Source organism: Heteronotia binoei, chromosome 1 (genome assembly GCF_032191835.1).
Source record: "Heteronotia binoei isolate CCM8104 ecotype False Entrance Well chromosome 1, APGP_CSIRO_Hbin_v1, whole genome shotgun sequence".
Taxonomy (NCBI): Eukaryota; Metazoa; Chordata; class Lepidosauria; order Squamata; family Gekkonidae; genus Heteronotia; species Heteronotia binoei.
Window position 1 is genome coordinate 253,292,381 of NC_083223.1, and position 18,543 is coordinate 253,310,923.

Consider the following 18,543-nt stretch of genomic DNA (forward strand, 5'->3'; position numbering starts at 1 on the left):
CTTAACTGCCCTGAGCTCTGTGAATTCAGAGAAGGGCGGTATACCAATCTAAATGATAAATAAAATCAAAATAAATAAAATAATCGGATCCTAAGTTGTATAAAAGATGCTGTCAGTCAGAGTAGACAATGCTGGCGCTGACGTACTCGACAGCTTCATGGGCTTGCGGCCCTGGTCTTACTTATTTACTTTAATTAAATTTAACTTTACATATTAGGGTATCGTTAAAAGCAACAAGCACCTGGATGCGCCGCAGAAACTTCTCTCCCCCCCTTGCAATGTTTTTAGTTCAGTGCCAGCGTGCGTGAAGGGACTGGGAGGGCAGAAGGAACGCGAAGGGAGGCTGGGGGAGTGGGAGGGGAGAGAATCTCCTGCGTCTGAGCGCGGACCGAGCATTTTTGCACCGCTCCCTTACAGCCCTCCCCTCTGTTCTCTACGGCCCCGCAGGAGTCACGCCCCTCCGCTTCCGCGGCGCTTCTGAAAAACTCAAGGGGGCGGTTCTCGCTCGCTTCGCCTCTGCGGCTCGTTGCCTGCTGAGAAATTTGCCTCCGCTCCCTTGGCCGTTCTCCGCTTCTAGCCGAGGCGGCTACGATGTCTCAAGATGGCGGAGGCGGCCGAGCTGAAGGTAGGGAGGGGAAAGGAAGGGGGTAGAAAGACCGGGCGTTTCCCCCTGCCGCCTGCCTCCCCGGGGTTGGGGGAAAGAGAAGAAGCCTTTGTTACAGCAAGGACAGGGAATTGGGGGGGGGGGGGGTGAGTAGGGGAATGGAGGGAGGGAGGGAAGAGAGGAAGGTCTGGGGATGGAGGGGGTGGAGACCTGGGAGGAGTGATAGGGGGTAAGGAGAGGGGTAGTGCGGGGGGTAGAGCGAGGAAGAGGTAAGAGAGGACAGAGGGGGGTATGAAGCAGGGCGCCCTGCAGGCAAGCGAGAGATGGGGTAAGGAGGATGTGGGGAGAGGGGTAGGAACTCCCAAGTACCTGGGGGTAAAAGGGGGGTAATAAGGCAGGCGTTATGGACAGAGGCGGCGGCAAGGCAAACGACCTCCATGCTTAAGAGACACTGGGGTGGGGGGAGATGGGGGTGGGGTAGGGCTGATAGGGGGGAGACTACCTGGGGGTAAGGTCCGAGGAGGAGGTGGGGAGGCGAGTTCTGGGGCAGGAAAAGAGGAGGGAAACAACCCAAAAGAGGGATGATGAAGAAGCAGAGGGGAGGGCTGGAGGAGCGCATCGTTGTGGTTAATGCGGGGTAAGGTTTGGAGTAGGACGCGCCGTAGGGGGCTGGAGGGGAAGCCCCGGCAGTGAAAACAGATCGGTGGGTCGTGGCAGGAGAGGGGAAATGAGGAGGGAGGGCTGGAGTTGAATGGACAGCGGGGTTGGGCTGTAGTGGAGAGTCGCCAGGAGGAGTGGGGAGGGGGAACCTTGCGTGTTCAAACAACCTTGGGGTGTTGGGATGTGTAGCGGGGATGCGGGGAGAGGGCTGGACCCCAAAGAGGTGGGAATGGTTGGGATGAGATTGTGGGGCAGTGGAGAAGGAACTCAGAAGTGAAAGGCACGCATTTGTATTTATTGGGGGAGAGCAAAACAGGCGCTTGTATTCATTGGGGGAGAGCAAAACTGAAAGAGGTAGGGGCACGGAGTTGAAGGACAGAGTCCTGGAGGATGAGGGTAAGAGAAATGCAGGAAAGGCTGTGCAGGAACAAGACATCTGGAGGGGGGATAGCGAGGAAGAGAAAGGATGTGGGGAGATAAGAGCTATGGGAAGGGGGCGTGCCAGCGTGGGGGGCTTTTGTTGTAAGAAAAGGGAGGTTTGCTGTTTAGCGGGATCACGAAATGAGAGGAGGAACTTGAAGAGTAGTGATGAGTGAAATTAACTAAGAGTACTACACAGGAAAGTTGAGGATGTTCCATTAGAAGAGATGAGGGAGAAGGATTTTTGTGTTGTAAGAAAGGAACCCAGAGAGAGGTAGAGGGAAAGGGGGAGTGCAGGTGAGAGACAAGAAGCCTGGTGCGGTATTTGGGGGCAAGGAATTTGAAGTTGCATATACAGGTTTGGTGGTGGGGGGGGGGGTGAGAGAAATATGGAGGGAGGGAGGAAAGCCTCGGACTCAGGATGGGATATTAATTTGTGAGGCAGAGGGGGTGTTTTGAAAGAGCTTGAGGATGAAGCTAACTTGAAAAATTGAAAGGGGGGGGAATAAGGTTGTCAAGGGGTTAATTAGACTGTACTGAAAAGATGTAGCAGATGGAAGATGATGTAGTTTATTGAGAGGCAGAGGTATGCCAAGGACATCTTGTGAATGCTTGCTTCACCTCCGGAATGTGGGAAAGAATTATGGAGTGACTCTGAGCATATGCAAAGTGTCTTTCCCCAGAACCTCATCTTACCTACCTCAAAACATCTATATGAAAGGAAGCATGACTTCCTTGCAGGATGGAGCCCCAAGTAACTTCTTAGAGCTGCCTTGTGGGAGGAAGAGGAGGGGGTAGATGACAGCCCTGAGTCATGATATGGTGTGTCATGTAATCACGTGGCTGGAGGATTTGTGATGGGGCTGATCTCCTTCTGTATATATTTTTTTCTTTTTCTCTTTCCCATCTTTAGGATTCAGAATGTAACCATCATTGTCCAACATCAGACCCTGGAATATGCATTTGTCCCTGGTAACTAACAAATTCCAAAAAGAATTTGGGTCCTTGCTGGTGTGTTTAATATATTTCCCCCCACAGGTTTCCAGCTAGTCTCTGGCAGGGTGGGGCTCTTGAGCTTTATGCACACCGGTTGGCTGTTAAAGAAATCATCATGTAGATTGAGGACCTTTCATATTGCATTGGGGTGGTTTCCCCCATCCTTTTTTTAGTAAACTTGTCTTGGATTTTTTTTTTGATGGGGGATGATCATCTAATTCATCCATGTGTCAAAAATACCTGGCTATCCAGAGTTTAGAAAATTGTGGAGTCCCATTAAAAATTACTTTGGCAGAACATACGATTTTTAAAATGAACTATTTTCAGAACAGCTGATCAATAGTGGCCTCTTTTTTGCTTGCTGTCCCCTCAGCTGCCATTGGCTGAGGAGCTCTGATGTCAGAGAATAGCTGTATTCTAACTGCTCAGGAGGAAGCCGGCCATCTTAGAACATTGACAGGCTGTGCAGCTTTCTTGGTTGGGAAAATCTCATGCAGGGCTCCTGACCAGACATTTTGGCATGGTGTTTGGCAAGGGAGCTTTGCCCATCACAAGCTTTAATTCTGTATTGGCCAGGAGGCAATCTGTGCCCTCATTCACACTTACGAGCTTGTCGCTTTATGCTACTTATGCTGTAAAAGCTGGCCCCCTGGTATCCCAGCAGCAGATAAGATAATAAAAGCAGTTTTTTGGATTGTGCACCTGAATGGTTCCTGCGGAAGGGGGGAGAATTCCTGCATCTAGAAAACTAATGCAGAGGGGAGAAGGATTCTGGCCTAACTAGGGTTGGTGTTGATGTGATTGTCAGTTGACTGGTCAAATATTGCCCATTGATTATTATTTAACCACAGTCAAATTTTGCAAACAATCCTTTTTAAAAAGGCAAATATTTTCTGAACCAAGAATGCCACAATGTAGGTGGCAGCTTATCTTTTTATTTCATTATGGCGGCAGCAGGAGTGCCCTACAATGTTTGGAGGTGAGTCGTCTAACAAAGTTTCTCCTCCTGGCAAAGAAGTGCAGGCATCGCCAAGCAGGAAGAATTATCCTGCTACCTTTCAAGATCACTTTTTAAAAATAATTCCTGTTGCTTTGGTTTGTTCCCTTCATATTTTTGTTTTGTTTTATAACTGTAGACTGACTTTTCCTTGAGAAAAGAAGAATGGTTAGATGAATAGCTCACGTGTATGGAATCCTTACCTAACATTGTTAAGTTATGAATCATTACAATTTTCTTGTTTGGCAACAAGTTAACTAATTCGTTCATTGTAATGCAAGAATCAAACCTGTTGATGATTAAAGTATCTTTTGTTGTTCTAATGAAATTAATGCTTTAAAAATACTTGGCCAGTTAATCAAAGCTGTCTTTTTAAATCGGTCAAACTGTAAATTTTAAATGTGACCATTTCTCCAGTATGATGGTTTCTGTAACGTGTATGGAATTTTTCTCTTGATATCCTGTTGGGACAATGGTTTGGCCAGAACTGTTCTCCATGTGCACTAGCTTTCTAACTGCAGGGAATCAGAGGGGTTTTTTTTTGGTGGTTTGACTTTTTTTTTTCTTGGGAAGTATTTAATCTTATAATTCCTCTCATCTGAAGAACAGTTTTGTTTATGGACCTTATGTAGTACGTTTCAAGTTTTGTTCACAAAACAGTGTAGACAAATTGATTCATTTCAATTAAGACAAAAGCCTGGGCTATTGCTAAGTGTCAACATCCAAAAACTCATACAACAGGAAAAGAAAAAGCAGACTTCCAGAAGCACGATGGAAGGTGGCTTGTATTTGCTTATTTTCAAAATACTGAAGCAGAGGGAAAAGCTAACATCCTTTGGAAGAACATATCAGTGTTCTGGAGCTGCAGCAGAAGAGAATACATGACAGTTCCCTTCCCCCAAGTCTAGTTTATACCTTATCCTGAACCATATCTGCTTCAGCTGGCCATGACTGTTTAGCGTCTCAGGAAGAGAAAGAGGTTTCCAGTACCTGAGATCCTTGAGCTAAAAATGCCTAAGTGTAGGTGCTTTTTTAAAAATACCATCTCTCTGAAAGCTTTGCTGTTTGTGGAAACCAGCTTAGCCTGTGCAAAATTTGAATCAAGGCCTTTGTTGGCAGGTCTCCCACCTTGAGGAGGGAGGACAAATCCCTGGTAGGATGGTTATCGCTGAGGCTCAGTTATAATAGGCTGAAGCTGCTGCCTTAATTTGGGCTCAGAAACTGACTGGCAGCCGGTGTAGTTATAGTACGATAAGCATGTTGAAATATATCTCTGCTGCCTTCTGCCTGGTATTCAGAACCAGTTGGCATTTCTGAGTTGCCTTTGTCTTACCCTCTCCACTTGCTGTTTTGTATGGATTGAGTCCAGCTCACAACATCAGTGTGCTGCAGAAAAGAAGGTTGTTTTCCCCACCACCACGTGCATGCCTGTGGACATTTCTGCAAGGGCTTGGAACTGGCAATTTTAGCCATAGTTGTGCTGTTGAGATACTGCAGTAAATTGTAGTTTGGAATGAATGAATTAATTCTTAAAGCTGGATGCAAACATCTCAGGAACCCCTCCCTCCAATTAAATCTGTGCCACAATGTGGAATTTGAAGGGCAAAATGTGATTTGTTGAACGGCTGACACCAGCTTCCACAAACAAGTGAGCCAAGCTGTATCTCCAGCATATATAATGTTCTGTGTAGGAGTTGGTCTGGGGAGTTCCAAAATCAGCTGCTCTATGCATATAAAATAAAACAATATTGCAGAGATGCAGTGAGCTTCTTTCTATGAGGGCGGGTAATTGCTGCGTATCTGATAAAATTGTAGGGTGTCTCTCTCTTCCTCCTGCAGAAACAGGCCAAAAATGTGTATCCCCAGAACTGTGACTCATGCAGGGATACAATAGGAAGGCTTCTCTCAATGAATGGGTTCTTTGGTTGCCCCAGGAGTCTAATTTTTCCTGGCAGTTTTGGGATGTAGTTAACAGTGAGACCTAGAATGGTTCTCAGAGATCTGGGGGTTCAAATGCTGTAGTGTCCCTACTCTGTTGATCTGTCACGTTTCTGCTAAACACAAGCTTGTCTCTGGGTTAACTTTGAGGTTATACTGAAAGTGTACCTAAATTATTTAAAAAGGTGGTAGGTGGAGAGAGATATCTTGCTGTGGAAAACTCCTCCCAAGTCTCTGTGCAGCGTTCTTTGCTCCTGCGGCAAATCGCCAGGTCTTTTGGAATGGAGAAGCTTTGCCAGAACGTGCACAGGCCTTGGCGTTCTCATCCCTCTGTTTGAAAGCTGAAGCTCTTCTCTTTCTCTCTCTCCCCCCCTCCCTTCACCCACCCCAGCAATTTTTCTGCCGATTCCCCCTTTGCAAATAAATTCTAAACCAGGAAATTCTCCTTTGAGGAGTGTAATTTCTCAGCACGCCTGGTATGTGTGCATGCGTGCTGCTTTCTCAAAGACGGATTTAGCCCACCCAGGAGGCCCCAAACATTTGCCCAGCTGGCTGCCTCCGTGGCTTTTTTAACCTCTTTCCTATTTCTTTGAAGTCTGAACGCTGTCTTCCAGCAAATCAGATTCCCTCTTGTCGCTGCACTCCCAACCCCTATCGACTCCTTTCTCTCCCCTGCCTACTGTTCTTACTTTGTGGGCTTAGGCAGACTGCATTTCCTTGCCTTGAGGAGGTCTGGCTAGTGGGCTGAGATGGCTAGGAAAGGGGGTTCATCTGGCAGGAGAAATGGGGATTTTATTTGTATTCATGGATTCATTTTTGATGACCTTCGGTCAACAGTGGCATACCACAGTCTGGCTCTAGGAATGGCATGTCTTCTGTAGTTTAAAATAAATGTGCCCCAAGGAGACTGCAGACAGACAAGATAACAGAACTGGCAACCAAAATAAATAGCAGAGATTAAGCAAATCATATACATGCGTGTAATTATATATGCACATACTACTTGAGTGCCCCCCCCCTGCATTACACTCTGCTCAGGATTTCCAAGAGTATAAAACGTTTTGTCAAGGAGAAGAGGAGTGGAAGAGAAGAATTCAGTTATATTGACACAGAAGGAAATGAACTGCTGCTTTTGCTGTTCCACTTTTGTGAGTTCCTCTGTTTTGCATTCACTCTTGTCCTCATAGCCATGAGGCCAGTCTATCACATTTCTGTCCCACCCTTTCTCCAGGGAGCCCAAGAGGAGCTCGTAGTGCTTTCCTCCATTTAATCTTTGCATCAACCCTAATGATTAGGCTGCCTGGCCCAGAGTCGTCCCCATGAGTTTTATGGTTCAGCTCACTGTTCTTATTTCAAAACTGTTGGAAGCCAGTGTCCAATTTCTCTGCAAAACTAGAAGGGGAATATTTTATCCTATCTCCAAAACAGTCAGGTTTTTGCTGACTGGGCTCCTAAGGTATTTTCTCCTGCTATGCTGCTATGAAACAGACAATGCTTAGAAGCTCGACTTATATACACACTCTGCTGGAAATGTGAATCATAAGCGTTTTGAGGGAGATTCTTGCCATGGTGTGTGAGAAGAATGGCATTTCTGACACTGCGCTGTGGAAACTGTAATTGGAGAGATTGTGGGCACCAAGGCAACCCACAGCCTGGCTATTGGGATGTGGTGTTAGTTGCCAGAGCTGGTGGGCTGTTGCTTTGGCAAGAACTCCCAGTTGTCTGCCAAGAGAGTTTCAAGGCCTCTGCTTAGAAAGAGATAAAGATTCAAGCTGCAGTCCCCTGGTTTGTTTTTTTTTGCTCAACTGACTCATTTTTAATCTTAAGCTTGTTTAGAAAGCCTTTTACCAGTTTTAAGAAATTCTTGAAGTACTGAACAAGATTTTTAAAAAGCAGACAAAATTGTACAAATAGTGACAGCTAGCCATTAAACACCCACCTACTTACCCACACACCCAAATATCTCTTATGTAAAAGGCTGATTATTTTTCTTATTAAAAAAACAAAACCCTGACTGATTAGCACTTGAAGCATGGTGGGTATCCCTGTCAGAGGCTGGCCTGTTAACTGAGGTGCCCCCACGAGGAAAATCCAGAAAATGGATTTTTTAACTCTACAATGATCTTCACATTTGCCCTCATAGTAGCCTTGAGAGCTGATATAATGGGCTTGAACATATATGAAGCTGCCCTATACTGAATCGGTTCATTGGTCCATCAGAGTCAGTATTGTCTACTTAGTCTGGCGGTGGGTCTCAGGTGGGGGTCTTTCCCATCCCCTCCTAGTTGGTCCTTTTAATTGGAGATGCAGGGGATGGAACCTGGGACCTTCGGAATACCAAGCAGGTGCTCTACCACTGAGCCACACCCCCGTGAATACTTTCTGTCAGTAGAGCAGAATTCCCACATTCACCTATCTTATGGCAACTTAAAATGTCCTTTGAAAGGCCGGTCTTGAGAAGACTTGGAGGTTGTATTGGGATTGGTGAAAATTCTCCCTCCAGCCAGTGGAGAACATCTGAATTCAAATCTTCCCTTACCTATTAAATTTATGTGTGACCTTGGCCCCGTGGTGTGCTCCCAAATTACTTCACAGGGATGTGGGAGGGATGTTCTTTGGAGGAAGTGTGAGATAAAACTAGATAGGAGGGGTCCTGTACAAATGGATGGATCCCAGACTTGTAAGATAAGAGGACGTGGATCAAGTGACCAGAATTAACTATAAGGAGCACCCAGTGAGTCATGGGTTTTCATATGGAGGATGGTGTGGAATTGTTTTCTGCGGCCCCAGAAGGTAGGGCCAGAACCAATGGGGTGAAATTAGATCAGAAGAGCTTCTAGCTCAACATTAGGAAGAACTTCCTGACAGCAGTTCCTCAGTGGAACAGGCTTCCTCGGGAGGTGGTGGGCTCTCCTTCCTTGGAGGTTTTTAAACAGAGGCTAGATGGCCATCTGACAGCAATGCTGATTCTGTGACTTTAGGGGGAGGTATTTGTGTATTTCCTTCATTGTGCAGGGGGTTGGACTAGATAACTCTGGAGGTCCTTTCCAGCTCCATTCTAAAGAACGTGAATCTCTCTGTTAGCTTGAACCATGAGGGAAGGCAGTGAATAAATGTTTTAATCATTGGCAAGACCAGTCAAGCTTTCTAACCGGTGGCCAAAATGACACTGCCTTATTCACTGGTTGCTATTCACCAAAAATGAACGTGTTGCTTGAGGTTTGGTCAGAAAGAGAAGTGTGAGGCTAAGGGAGGCATTTGAGAAAATATAATGGAGGGAGTACAGAAAGGAGTTAAGAAGGCAGAGCAGAAGCGCCGCCTCTTTCTTCCTTTGTGATTAGTTTACACAGATTGTCGGTCTAATTGCAGTTTTTATTTTAAGAGTTTATGAGGACTGGAAACCAAGTTCAGACAAATGGCTCAGTTTGATAATCTTCCAAGCTGTGGTTCAGAGTTCCCTCAGGTTCAGTTTTCCTCAGGCTCAGTTTCCCCTCAGTTTCCTCAAGGCTCAGGTGTCAGTTTTCCCTCCATTTCTGGGTTTCTCTCAACCATAGCTTATGTGATACCTGAATCAGACAAGCTATAGTTAACACAAGTCTCCTAACTGTTGTTTGCAAACCTAGTTCCAACAATGGCTTTAAATCATGGCTTAGAGGGCCATACAAACCATATTTTGGCAAATTTGGATGCTACAGAAAGCTCAGCACTTGGGGTGGAAAGGAGAAGCTTGCAGGGCTGTGACACGTTCCTAGTCCTCCAAACTGCAAGTGGGCCAGTGTTGGGTATGATAAATAATGTGGTTTCAGGAACGCATCTGTTGTGCGGATTTTTAGTTTAATCGAAGCCAGGCTCTTGGTGGTACAAATGCCATCTGGAGAGAAGCGAGAGCAATAACGTGGCACCCGCTTCAAAATGTTCAGCTGTTGCTTGGGCATGCCAGACTTTGCATTACTCTAGCTCAGAATTGGGTTGGGGAGTGGATCCAAAAGCAGAAGGGTTGGGCAGCTGTACTCCAGTTCTGTTGGGGCCCTGGCAGGATAGGGGCTTGCTGCCCATTGGCAGCTTCATTCTTCTCCCTTCAAATGGAAATGGGTAACGAAAAGAGTACTGAACCAACTAGTTTGCTTCAGACTGGTGCAAACAGAACCATGGTTTTAAGAAATGGAGACTTGCATGCATGTTTTCTCCCTAGGGTTGTCAGCTTCAAATACCTGGGGGTTTGGAGGTGGAGCCTGGGGAGGGTGGAGTTTAGGGAGGGGAGGGACCTGTTATGTACCTTAAATAAAGCCTCCACGTCAAACTTCCAAGTCTGTTTTATTATATCTTCAAGTCAGTCTTATTGTAAACACACCCCACATAAGTCATATCCTACGGCTGCCAGGTTCACTCCCTATCTTTACTTATATATATATAACCCGCTTAAGGGGACATATACCACATCTCCCCCTTTGTCAATTCAGAACATAGTCTTTCATCCAAACAGGTGGTCGTCTTGTTCTTCGTGTCCTTTCCGTTGCTACAGCTGGTGGTGCCTCTTGAGATGGTAATGGTTGTGGTACTAGTGTCTTTTGAGGTGTATCCAAGAGTTCCGGCTGATCCCTTGTATTAGTCCCCTCACAAACAGGCTCAGACTCATTTTGAGTCCCTGGTAACAAAGGAGAATCGTCTAATTCAAAACTCCTTTCACTAGAATGCGCAGATACCAAATGAGACGTATTCCATACTCGCCCATCTTCTAATTTATAGGTATATGGTCCTCTCCTCTCAATAACCTCGAGGGGTGGGGTGAACTGACATTTCCCCTTTCGTAAAATTCGTGGTCTTCTTACTGTGACAAAAGAACCACACTCAAATTTAACATCCTTAGCACCTCTATGTCTATCTGTATAAGCCCTATATTTTTCTTGTTCCTGCTTAACTCTTTTCCTCAATTCTGAATCTAATACCACATCCGTCCTTGCCTTTAAAATCCCAGTAACATTTAACTTAGTACGCATCTCCCTCCCATGCAACAATTCTGCTGGGGATCTTTGTGTTGTGGCATGCCTTGTTGCCCTATATACTTGTAAAAAATCGGTAGTAAAGGTAACCCATGCCTTTCCTTCTAATTTAGCTGTTTGCAAGCTATCTTTCAAACTTGTGTTAAATCGTTCAATCTCTCCATTAGCTTGTGGATAATACACGGATGACCTCCTGTGTATAATATTTCGCTCCGCAAGGAATGTTTAAAATTCCACAGAAGTAAATTGAGTGCCATTATCAGAAATCAGCTCCCTGGGATAAGAACATAAGAGAAGCCATGTTGGATCAGGCCAACGGCCCATCAAGTCCAACACTCTGTGTCACACAGTGGCAAAAAATTTTATATACACACATACACTGTGGCTAATAGCCACTGATGGACCTGTGCTCCATATTTTTATCTAAACCCTTCTTGAAGGTGGCTATACTTGTGGCCGCCACCACCTCCTGTGGCAGTGAATTCCACATGTTAATCACCCTTTGGGTGAAGAAGTACTTCCTTTTATCCGTTTTAACCTGTCTGCTCAGCAATTTCATCGAATGCCCACGAGTTCTTGTATTGTGAGAAAGGGAGAAAAGTACTTCTTTCTCTACTTTCTCCATCCCATGCATTATCTTGTAAACCTCTATCATGTCACCCCGCAGTCGACGTTTCTCCAAGCTAAAGAGTCCCAAGCGTTTCAACCTTTCTTCATAGGGAAAGTGCTCCAGCCCTTTAATCATTCTAGTTGCCCTTCTCTGGACTTTCTCCAATGCTATAATATCCTTTTTGAGGTGCGGCGACCAGAACTGCACACAGTACTCCAAATGAGACCGCACCATCGATTTATACAGGGGCATTATGATACTGGCTGATTTGTTTTCAATTCCCTTCCTAATAATTCCCGGCATGGCGTTGGCCTTTTTTATTGCAAACGCACACTGTCTTGACATTTTCAGTGAGTTATCTACCATGACCCCAAGATCTCTCTCTTGGTCAGTCTCTGCCAGTTCACAACCCATCAACTTGTATTTGTAGCTGGGATTCTTGGCCCCAATGTGCATTACTTTGCACTTGGCCACATTGAATCACATCTGCCACGTTGATGCCCACTCACCCAGCCTCAACAGATCCCTTTGGAGTTCCTCACAATCCTCTCTGGTTCTCACCACCCTGAACAATTTAGTGTCATCCGCAAACTTGGCCACTTCACTGCTCACTCCCAACTCTAAATCATTTATGAACAAGTTAAAGAGCATGGGACCCAGTACCGAGCCCTGCGGCACCCCACTGCTTACCGTCCTCCATTGCGAAGACTGCCCATTTATACTCACTCTCTGCTTCCTATTACTCAGCCAGTTTTTGATCCACAAGAGGACCTGTCCTTTTACTCCAGGATCCCCTTCCCTATTGAAAACTGCTGCCAAAAACTTAATCGCTGACGTAGCTTGTGACGTAAATGCTATCTCTGGCCGCTTACTAAAATAATCTAGTAGTATAATAGCATAGCGACATTCAATAGGGGCAGTATCAAACGGTCCCACAATATCAATAGCAACTTTTTCTCGAGCAGAATGTGGGAATGCAACTGGCTGTAATGGTGTGGGATGTGTAACCGCTGTCTTATCATGTGACTGGCAGGTGACACAAGCCTTAATGGCTGCCTCCACTTGTGAATCCATCAGTGGCCACCAATACAAATCACACAATCATTGTTTTGTACATACAATTCCCTGGTGTGTATCATGAGCAAGAGCTACAAATGTAGATCTCAATTCCTCTGGGACAAGCAACCGATGCGTACCTCGTAAAATACAGCCATTTTGTAATGAGAGTTCATCACTTACTCTGAAATAAGGCAACAGTTCTAACTCCATTCCTTTTTCCTTACTAGGCCATTTCTTCATGAAAAATCCCCTTAGTTTCTGCTGAATTGGGCAGGCCAAGCATGCAGCTTGAAATTTCTCCTGTGTGACTGCAACTGGAATGCCTGAGAGCAGTGCAACTACTATTACATCCTCTTCTGGCAATACACTTGAGGATGGCAAGGGAAGCCGCGACAAACAATCAGCTGTTACATTTTCTGCTCCTGGCTTATATTCCATCTCATAACTAAAACAAAGCAGTCGTGCTGACCACCTAGCGATTCGATTTCCTGCCCTTCCCAATCCTTTTGATGTCAACAGTGTCCTCAGGGGGCTATGATCAGTGCGTAACTTAAACTGATGACCCTACAGATAAGTTCTCAATTTTTCTGTGGCCCAAACACATGCAAGAGCCTCCTTTTCGACTACAGAATACTTTCTTTCACCCTCAGTCAATGTTCTTGATGCAAATGCAACTGTGTTTTCTACCTTGCCTTCATGGAGCTGAGTCAACACAGCTCCCACACCTTAGTCAGAAGCATCAGTTGTTACAATTATAGGCAGAGATGGATCAAACAACGCCAAAGCCGGACTATGAATAATCAAATCTTTTACAGTCTCAAAACTAGCCTGAGCCGTAGATGACCATACCAGGGTTATACTTCCACGCAACAGCTTTCTCAATGACTCAGTAACTGAAGCATAATTAGGGATAAACTGCAAACCATGAAGTCAACCCCAAAAGAGAACGCAACTTTTGTAGATCAGTTGGAGGTGGCGCCTGCATAGTTGCTTCAATATGATCTAAATCAGGTTTCATCCCCTCTGCTGACACGCTATGTCCCAAAAAAGGAAGTTCCACCTGCCTAAGTTTACATTTCTCCATATTAAGTTCCAGCCCAGCTGAACTAATACACCTTAATACCGACTGTAAATTTCTCTCATGTTCTCCCGGGGTCTTTCCAAATAAAATACTATTTAAATAGCACTGCACTCCATTCTGCCCCTTAAATATTAAAGACATCATCTTTTGGAAAGCTGCAGGGGCTGAAGCCAATCCATATGGGACACGCTTAAATCTAAAAAATCCATCGTGTAATAAATGCTGTAAGATCTCTACTTTCTCTATGCAACATGACTTGGTGGTATGCAGTCTGCAAATCCAAGATGGAAAACATCCTGCCAATTCTGAGAACACTTCTATATGTGGCAATGGATGACTATCAATCGTCGCAGCTTTATTAGGTTCTCTCAGATCTACACAAAGACGTATACTTCCATCTTTCTTTCTTACCACCACTATGGGTGAGACCCATTCTGATGAGTCCACCTCCTCAAAAATATCCTTCATCATCAATTTCTTAAGTTCTTCTGACACAGCATCTCTCAACAGCAAATGGCAATCGTCGTAACTTCTGTTGCACAGGGATCACATTAGGCCTCACTTTTACCTTATGGGCAAATCCCTTTGCACGCCCAATCTCCTGTACCAAGGTATCCCTACTTATAGAAGTATTCCCACTCTGTATAGACTCAGCCTCCAGTTGTGGGGCCACAACACAGCCATCCACTACCATCAGCTTTAATGCAGCAAACAAGTCCCTGCCAAGAATAGGGGTACCATCAGGCACAACATATAACTCTACAGGTGCACAACTTGCACCACAACTCACTTCAGAAGATAGACAACCACGTAAAGGTATTTGTTTCTTTAAATAACAAACTAGTTGTAATTTTGGTTCCACTAATGGTACATTCCCAAAATATTTCAAATACAGTGACTCAGATAGTATAGAGACTGCTGACCCAGTGTCTAACATAAACTCAATTGCATGACTCTCCCCCAAGGGACTAACAGTTTTTTTATATACATAATTCTTTTTGCCTCAGAGACAATTCTACTCCCATTCACATTCAAAACATTTTCATCAGGTACTTGGATAACATGCACCTGATGATTATTCTGGCGGCTATAACAATCCTTAACAAAATGTCCAAATTTTTTGCAATGACTACGTTGTACTCCTTTTGCAGGGCATTTAGGGTCATTTGCCAGGTGTTGTATAGAGCCACAACGGAAACATGTCTTTATTGGCATTCTGTGTCTCTGGTTTCCTGGCTTTCCAACCTGTTCCTTCAGCTCTTTTACAGAGTGTCTTGGCACTTTCTGCCACAGTTCCACTTCTTTTATTCCATCTCTAGTGCCCAAACTTATCATCTTTGTTTCATTCAAAGCTGCCTCAGACAAAATTTATAACGATTAGTAACCACATTAACCTTAGGCACAAAAAACTCCCTTCAGTGCAGTAAGAGCCGTCTCATATTTATTATCAACAAGAGGGAGTGTATAAAAAAATATGCTGTCCTTCTACTCCTAAGGAGTGAATAAGCAATGCAAGCTTCCGCTCTTCAGACACTGCAGTGTCACTTATTGCAAGCAGGTAATTGTCAAACATGCGGATCCATGAGGTGAAAATAATTGGAGGCTCACCTGGACTTTGCAAAAAAGGTACCAGTGGATTCAGAGGCAAAAACATCATCCCTCTTTGTCGCCAATTTGTTATGTACCTTAAATAAAGCCTCCACGTCAATCTTCAAGTCTGTTTTATTATATCTTCAAGTCAGTCTTATTGTAAACACACACCACATAAATCACATCCTACAGCTGCCAGGTTCACTCCCTACTTCCTATCTTTACTTATATATATCTCTCGGCTTGGCTTCGCAAACGAAGATTTAAAAAGGGTGCAATAGTCCACGTCCGCTGCAGGCTCGCTGGTGGCTGACAAGACCAATGCGGGACAGGCAGGTCCGGCCACAGTGGCTGCAGGGAAAAGTCTGATTTAGGGTTGGTGCTGTAGCAGTGCGATTCTTCCTCAATCTCCTTTTGTCCTCAAGACCAGCTATGCGTGCGTTCTCAAAGGAAGAGACAGCCTGGTGGATGGTGTGCCTCCATGCTTTGCGATCTGAGGCTAGGTCAGACCACTGGTGATGGTTGATGCAACAGGTGCCAAGGGATTTCTTCAAGGAGTCCTTGTACCTCTTCTTTGGTGCCCCTCTATTTCGATGGCCGGTGGAGAGTTCGCCATACAGGGCAACTTATATATATATAACCCTCTTAAGGGGACGTACACCACAGGACTTCAGCAGGATATGATACTGTAGACGTCTACTATTGAAGGCAGCCATTTTCTCCAGGGCAACTGATTTCTGTCATCTAGAGATCATCTGTAATTACAGATCTCCTGGCTCCACTTGGGGAGGTTGGCAGTTCCTGCCTTGATCACCATTAAGAGGTGTTAGTATGGACAGTAATCCTGATTACAGCTGGGCAAGTGGTGGAACTAGCAACTCAGCACACATGCCTGTGTCCAAATCTCCCTATGCCAAGATAATAGGTATGTGTATGTGTATAATTTGTTGGTGCTAATTGGCAGGAGGGAACTTTACTTAACCCTCTCATGCCTGGCATTTCCTCCTTGAGGCAGAATTCTATTTCTTCAGATCAGTTAATTTTTAATTTCATTTGCTGTCCAAATAAAATACTGGTTTCTTAACGTACAAGAATTTGTGACTTGATCGGTGGCTCAGTGGTAGAGCATCTGCTTGGTAAGCAGAAGGTCCCAGGTTCAATCCCTGGCATCTCCAAAAAAGGGTCCAGGCAAATAGGTGTGAAAAACCTCAGCTTGAGACCCTGGAGAGCCGCTGCCAGTCTAAGTAGACAATACTGACTTTGATGGACCAAGGGTCTGATTCAGTATAAGGCAGCTTCATATGTCCATATATAAGAATGTTTTATTATTATAATAGTAATTATATTTTTATGTGGGTGTTAATGACATTTTTTCACAGAAAATGTTTTTATTCAGAAGGAAAGCAAAATTTATTTATTACTTATTTATTTAGAATTTATATCCCGCCCTTCCCATGAATGGCTCAGGGCGGCTTCCAATAATGAATCCAACATAAAAATTAAACAATATTTAGTTATGTAAAGGGTTAAACATTTAAAACAGATAAAACAGATAAAACCTTAAAACTAATAAATAATCCATATGTATATAAAAGAGATCTGGCAAGTACGTTAGGTTCTCAAGCTAGGTATAGGCTAGCCGGAAGAGGGTCGTCTTACAGGCCCTGCGGAACTGGACAAGGTCCCGCAGGGCCCTCACCTCTTCCGGCAGCTGATTCCACCATGTAGGGGCCATAACAGAGAAAGCCCTTTCTCTGGTGGATTTCAAGCGGGCTTCTTTCGGCCCAGGGACAGTAAGGAGATTTTGTGTTCCCGACCTCAGTACTCTCTGGGGAACATGCGGGGAAAGACGGTCCTTCAGGTAGACAGGTCCCAAGCCATATAGGGCTTTAAAGGTGATAACCAGCACCTTGTACCGGACCCGGTATATCACTGGAAGCCAGTGCAGGGTCCGAAGGCCCGGCTGAATGTGTCCCCACTTTGGGAGACCCAGTAACAGCCGGGCAGCGGCATTCTGCACCAGCTGTAATTTCCGAGTTCGGGACAGGGGCAGCCCCATGTAGAGGGCATTACAGTAGTCCAACCTCGAGGTGACCGTAGCATGGATCACTGTTGCTAGGTCGTCGCACTCCAGGAAGGGGGCCAACTGCCTTGCCTGCCTAAGGTGAAAAAACGCGGACTTGGCAGCGGCTGCTATCTGAGCCTCCATCGTTAGGGAAGGCTCCAATGCTGTGGGCTGCCTCGTGAAATTTCCCCTTTGCATTAATATTTCGCTCATATGATGCTGACTGATGGGGGGGGATGTGAGCTTACAGCTGTGCAGTTTTAAATATGCACATATAATTTCAGAACTTGTAGGCAGTTTTTGCTTGGTTTTTTAAAGGTGGGTTTTGAGCTTTTTTAAAGCTTGCATGATAAGGCTGTAAAGCACAGCTTAGATCAGGGGTGCCAAACATGCGGCCTGGGGATTCCGATCAGGCCCCCGAGCAACTGACTGTCATCCTCTTCCTTCTCCCTCTCTCTTGCTTCTTTCTGCATCACAACTTGCTTTGCAAGGCTTGCTCAATTGCACAGGAGCTACAGAGCAAAGACTTTGTTTTCTCCGTTGGCTGAGGCTCCTCCCTTGGGAAGGAAGTGGGAAAGGAGAGCTTGCTTTGCCAGACTCTCACAATTACACAGCAGAGCTACCGAGCCAAGCCTCTCTTCTATTGGCTGAGGCTCCTTCCACTCCTGGTCCTCCAAGGAAGGAAGGAAAGAAAGCGCCAGAGCATCTTTTGCCCAGTTCCCTGGATCCCATGGTAGAGATACAAAGAAAGCATCTTTAAGACCAATGAGTGCTAATGTTTTAAGCAGGTTTTAAAGTTGCTTTTTTAATAAAAAAATCTTTAATTGTGATTGTCTGTGTCCTTTATAAAGTTTATATATCTGCTACCTAATCTTACATAGGTACACACACAGCACAGCCCGACATGGCTCAGCCCAACAAGGTCTCATTTAAGTCAGATGTGGCCCTCACAACAAATGAGTTTGACACCTTTGGCTCAGATGGCTTTTTGTTTTAAAAAGTGGGCAAGGTTCAAGATAATGTCTAGTTTCTCAGCATTAAAATTAGGAGATCTGGGAGATCCAGGTTGGAATCCCCCACTCTGCTGTGGGAAGCTCTCTAGGTGACCTTGGGCCACTTGCTCTCATCCTAGTGTACCTCTCAGGGTTGCTGTGAGGATAACATGAAGAAGGGAAGAAAACTGTTATAAAATGTTCCTGGGCCCCTGTGGGGGGAAAAAGTCCAGTATACATAGTTAAATTTTTACATCCAGAAAGGTTTACCACTGAAGTGTGCCCTGACCAGGATAGCTCAGGTTAGCTCCATCCTGGAAGCTAAGCAAGGTTAGCCTTGGCTAGTATTTTGAAGCGCAAACACCAAGTAATATTTATTTTGTCAAATTTATATCCCGCCCTCCCCTAATGGGCTCAGGGTCTTGACACAGAGGCAGGCTATGGCAAACCACCTCTGAAACATCTCTTGCCTTAAAAACAAGTCGAGCTTGCCACTTAGTGGTGCATAACACCTAAAAGAGCTAGAACATC

General features: G+C 45.0%; 1 protein-coding gene across 3 annotated transcripts in view; it reads left to right on the forward strand.

Moving 5' to 3' along the window:
• Positions 1–491: 491 nt before the first annotated feature.
• The window catches only part of PIAS3 (protein inhibitor of activated STAT 3), a 63,318-nt gene continuing 45,266 nt past the window's right edge, over positions 492–18,543 (forward strand). For 2 of the 3 annotated variants that reach the window (XM_060253029.1, XM_060253046.1), the window contains exon 1: positions 492–625. In XM_060253029.1, coding sequence (XP_060109012.1) covers positions 602–625 — 24 coding nt within the window. In that variant the 5' untranslated portion in view covers positions 492–601. Of the gene's footprint in view, positions 626–2,597; positions 2,657–18,543 lie in introns of all 3 variants that reach the window. The other variant, XM_060253038.1, reaches the window with a different exon arrangement.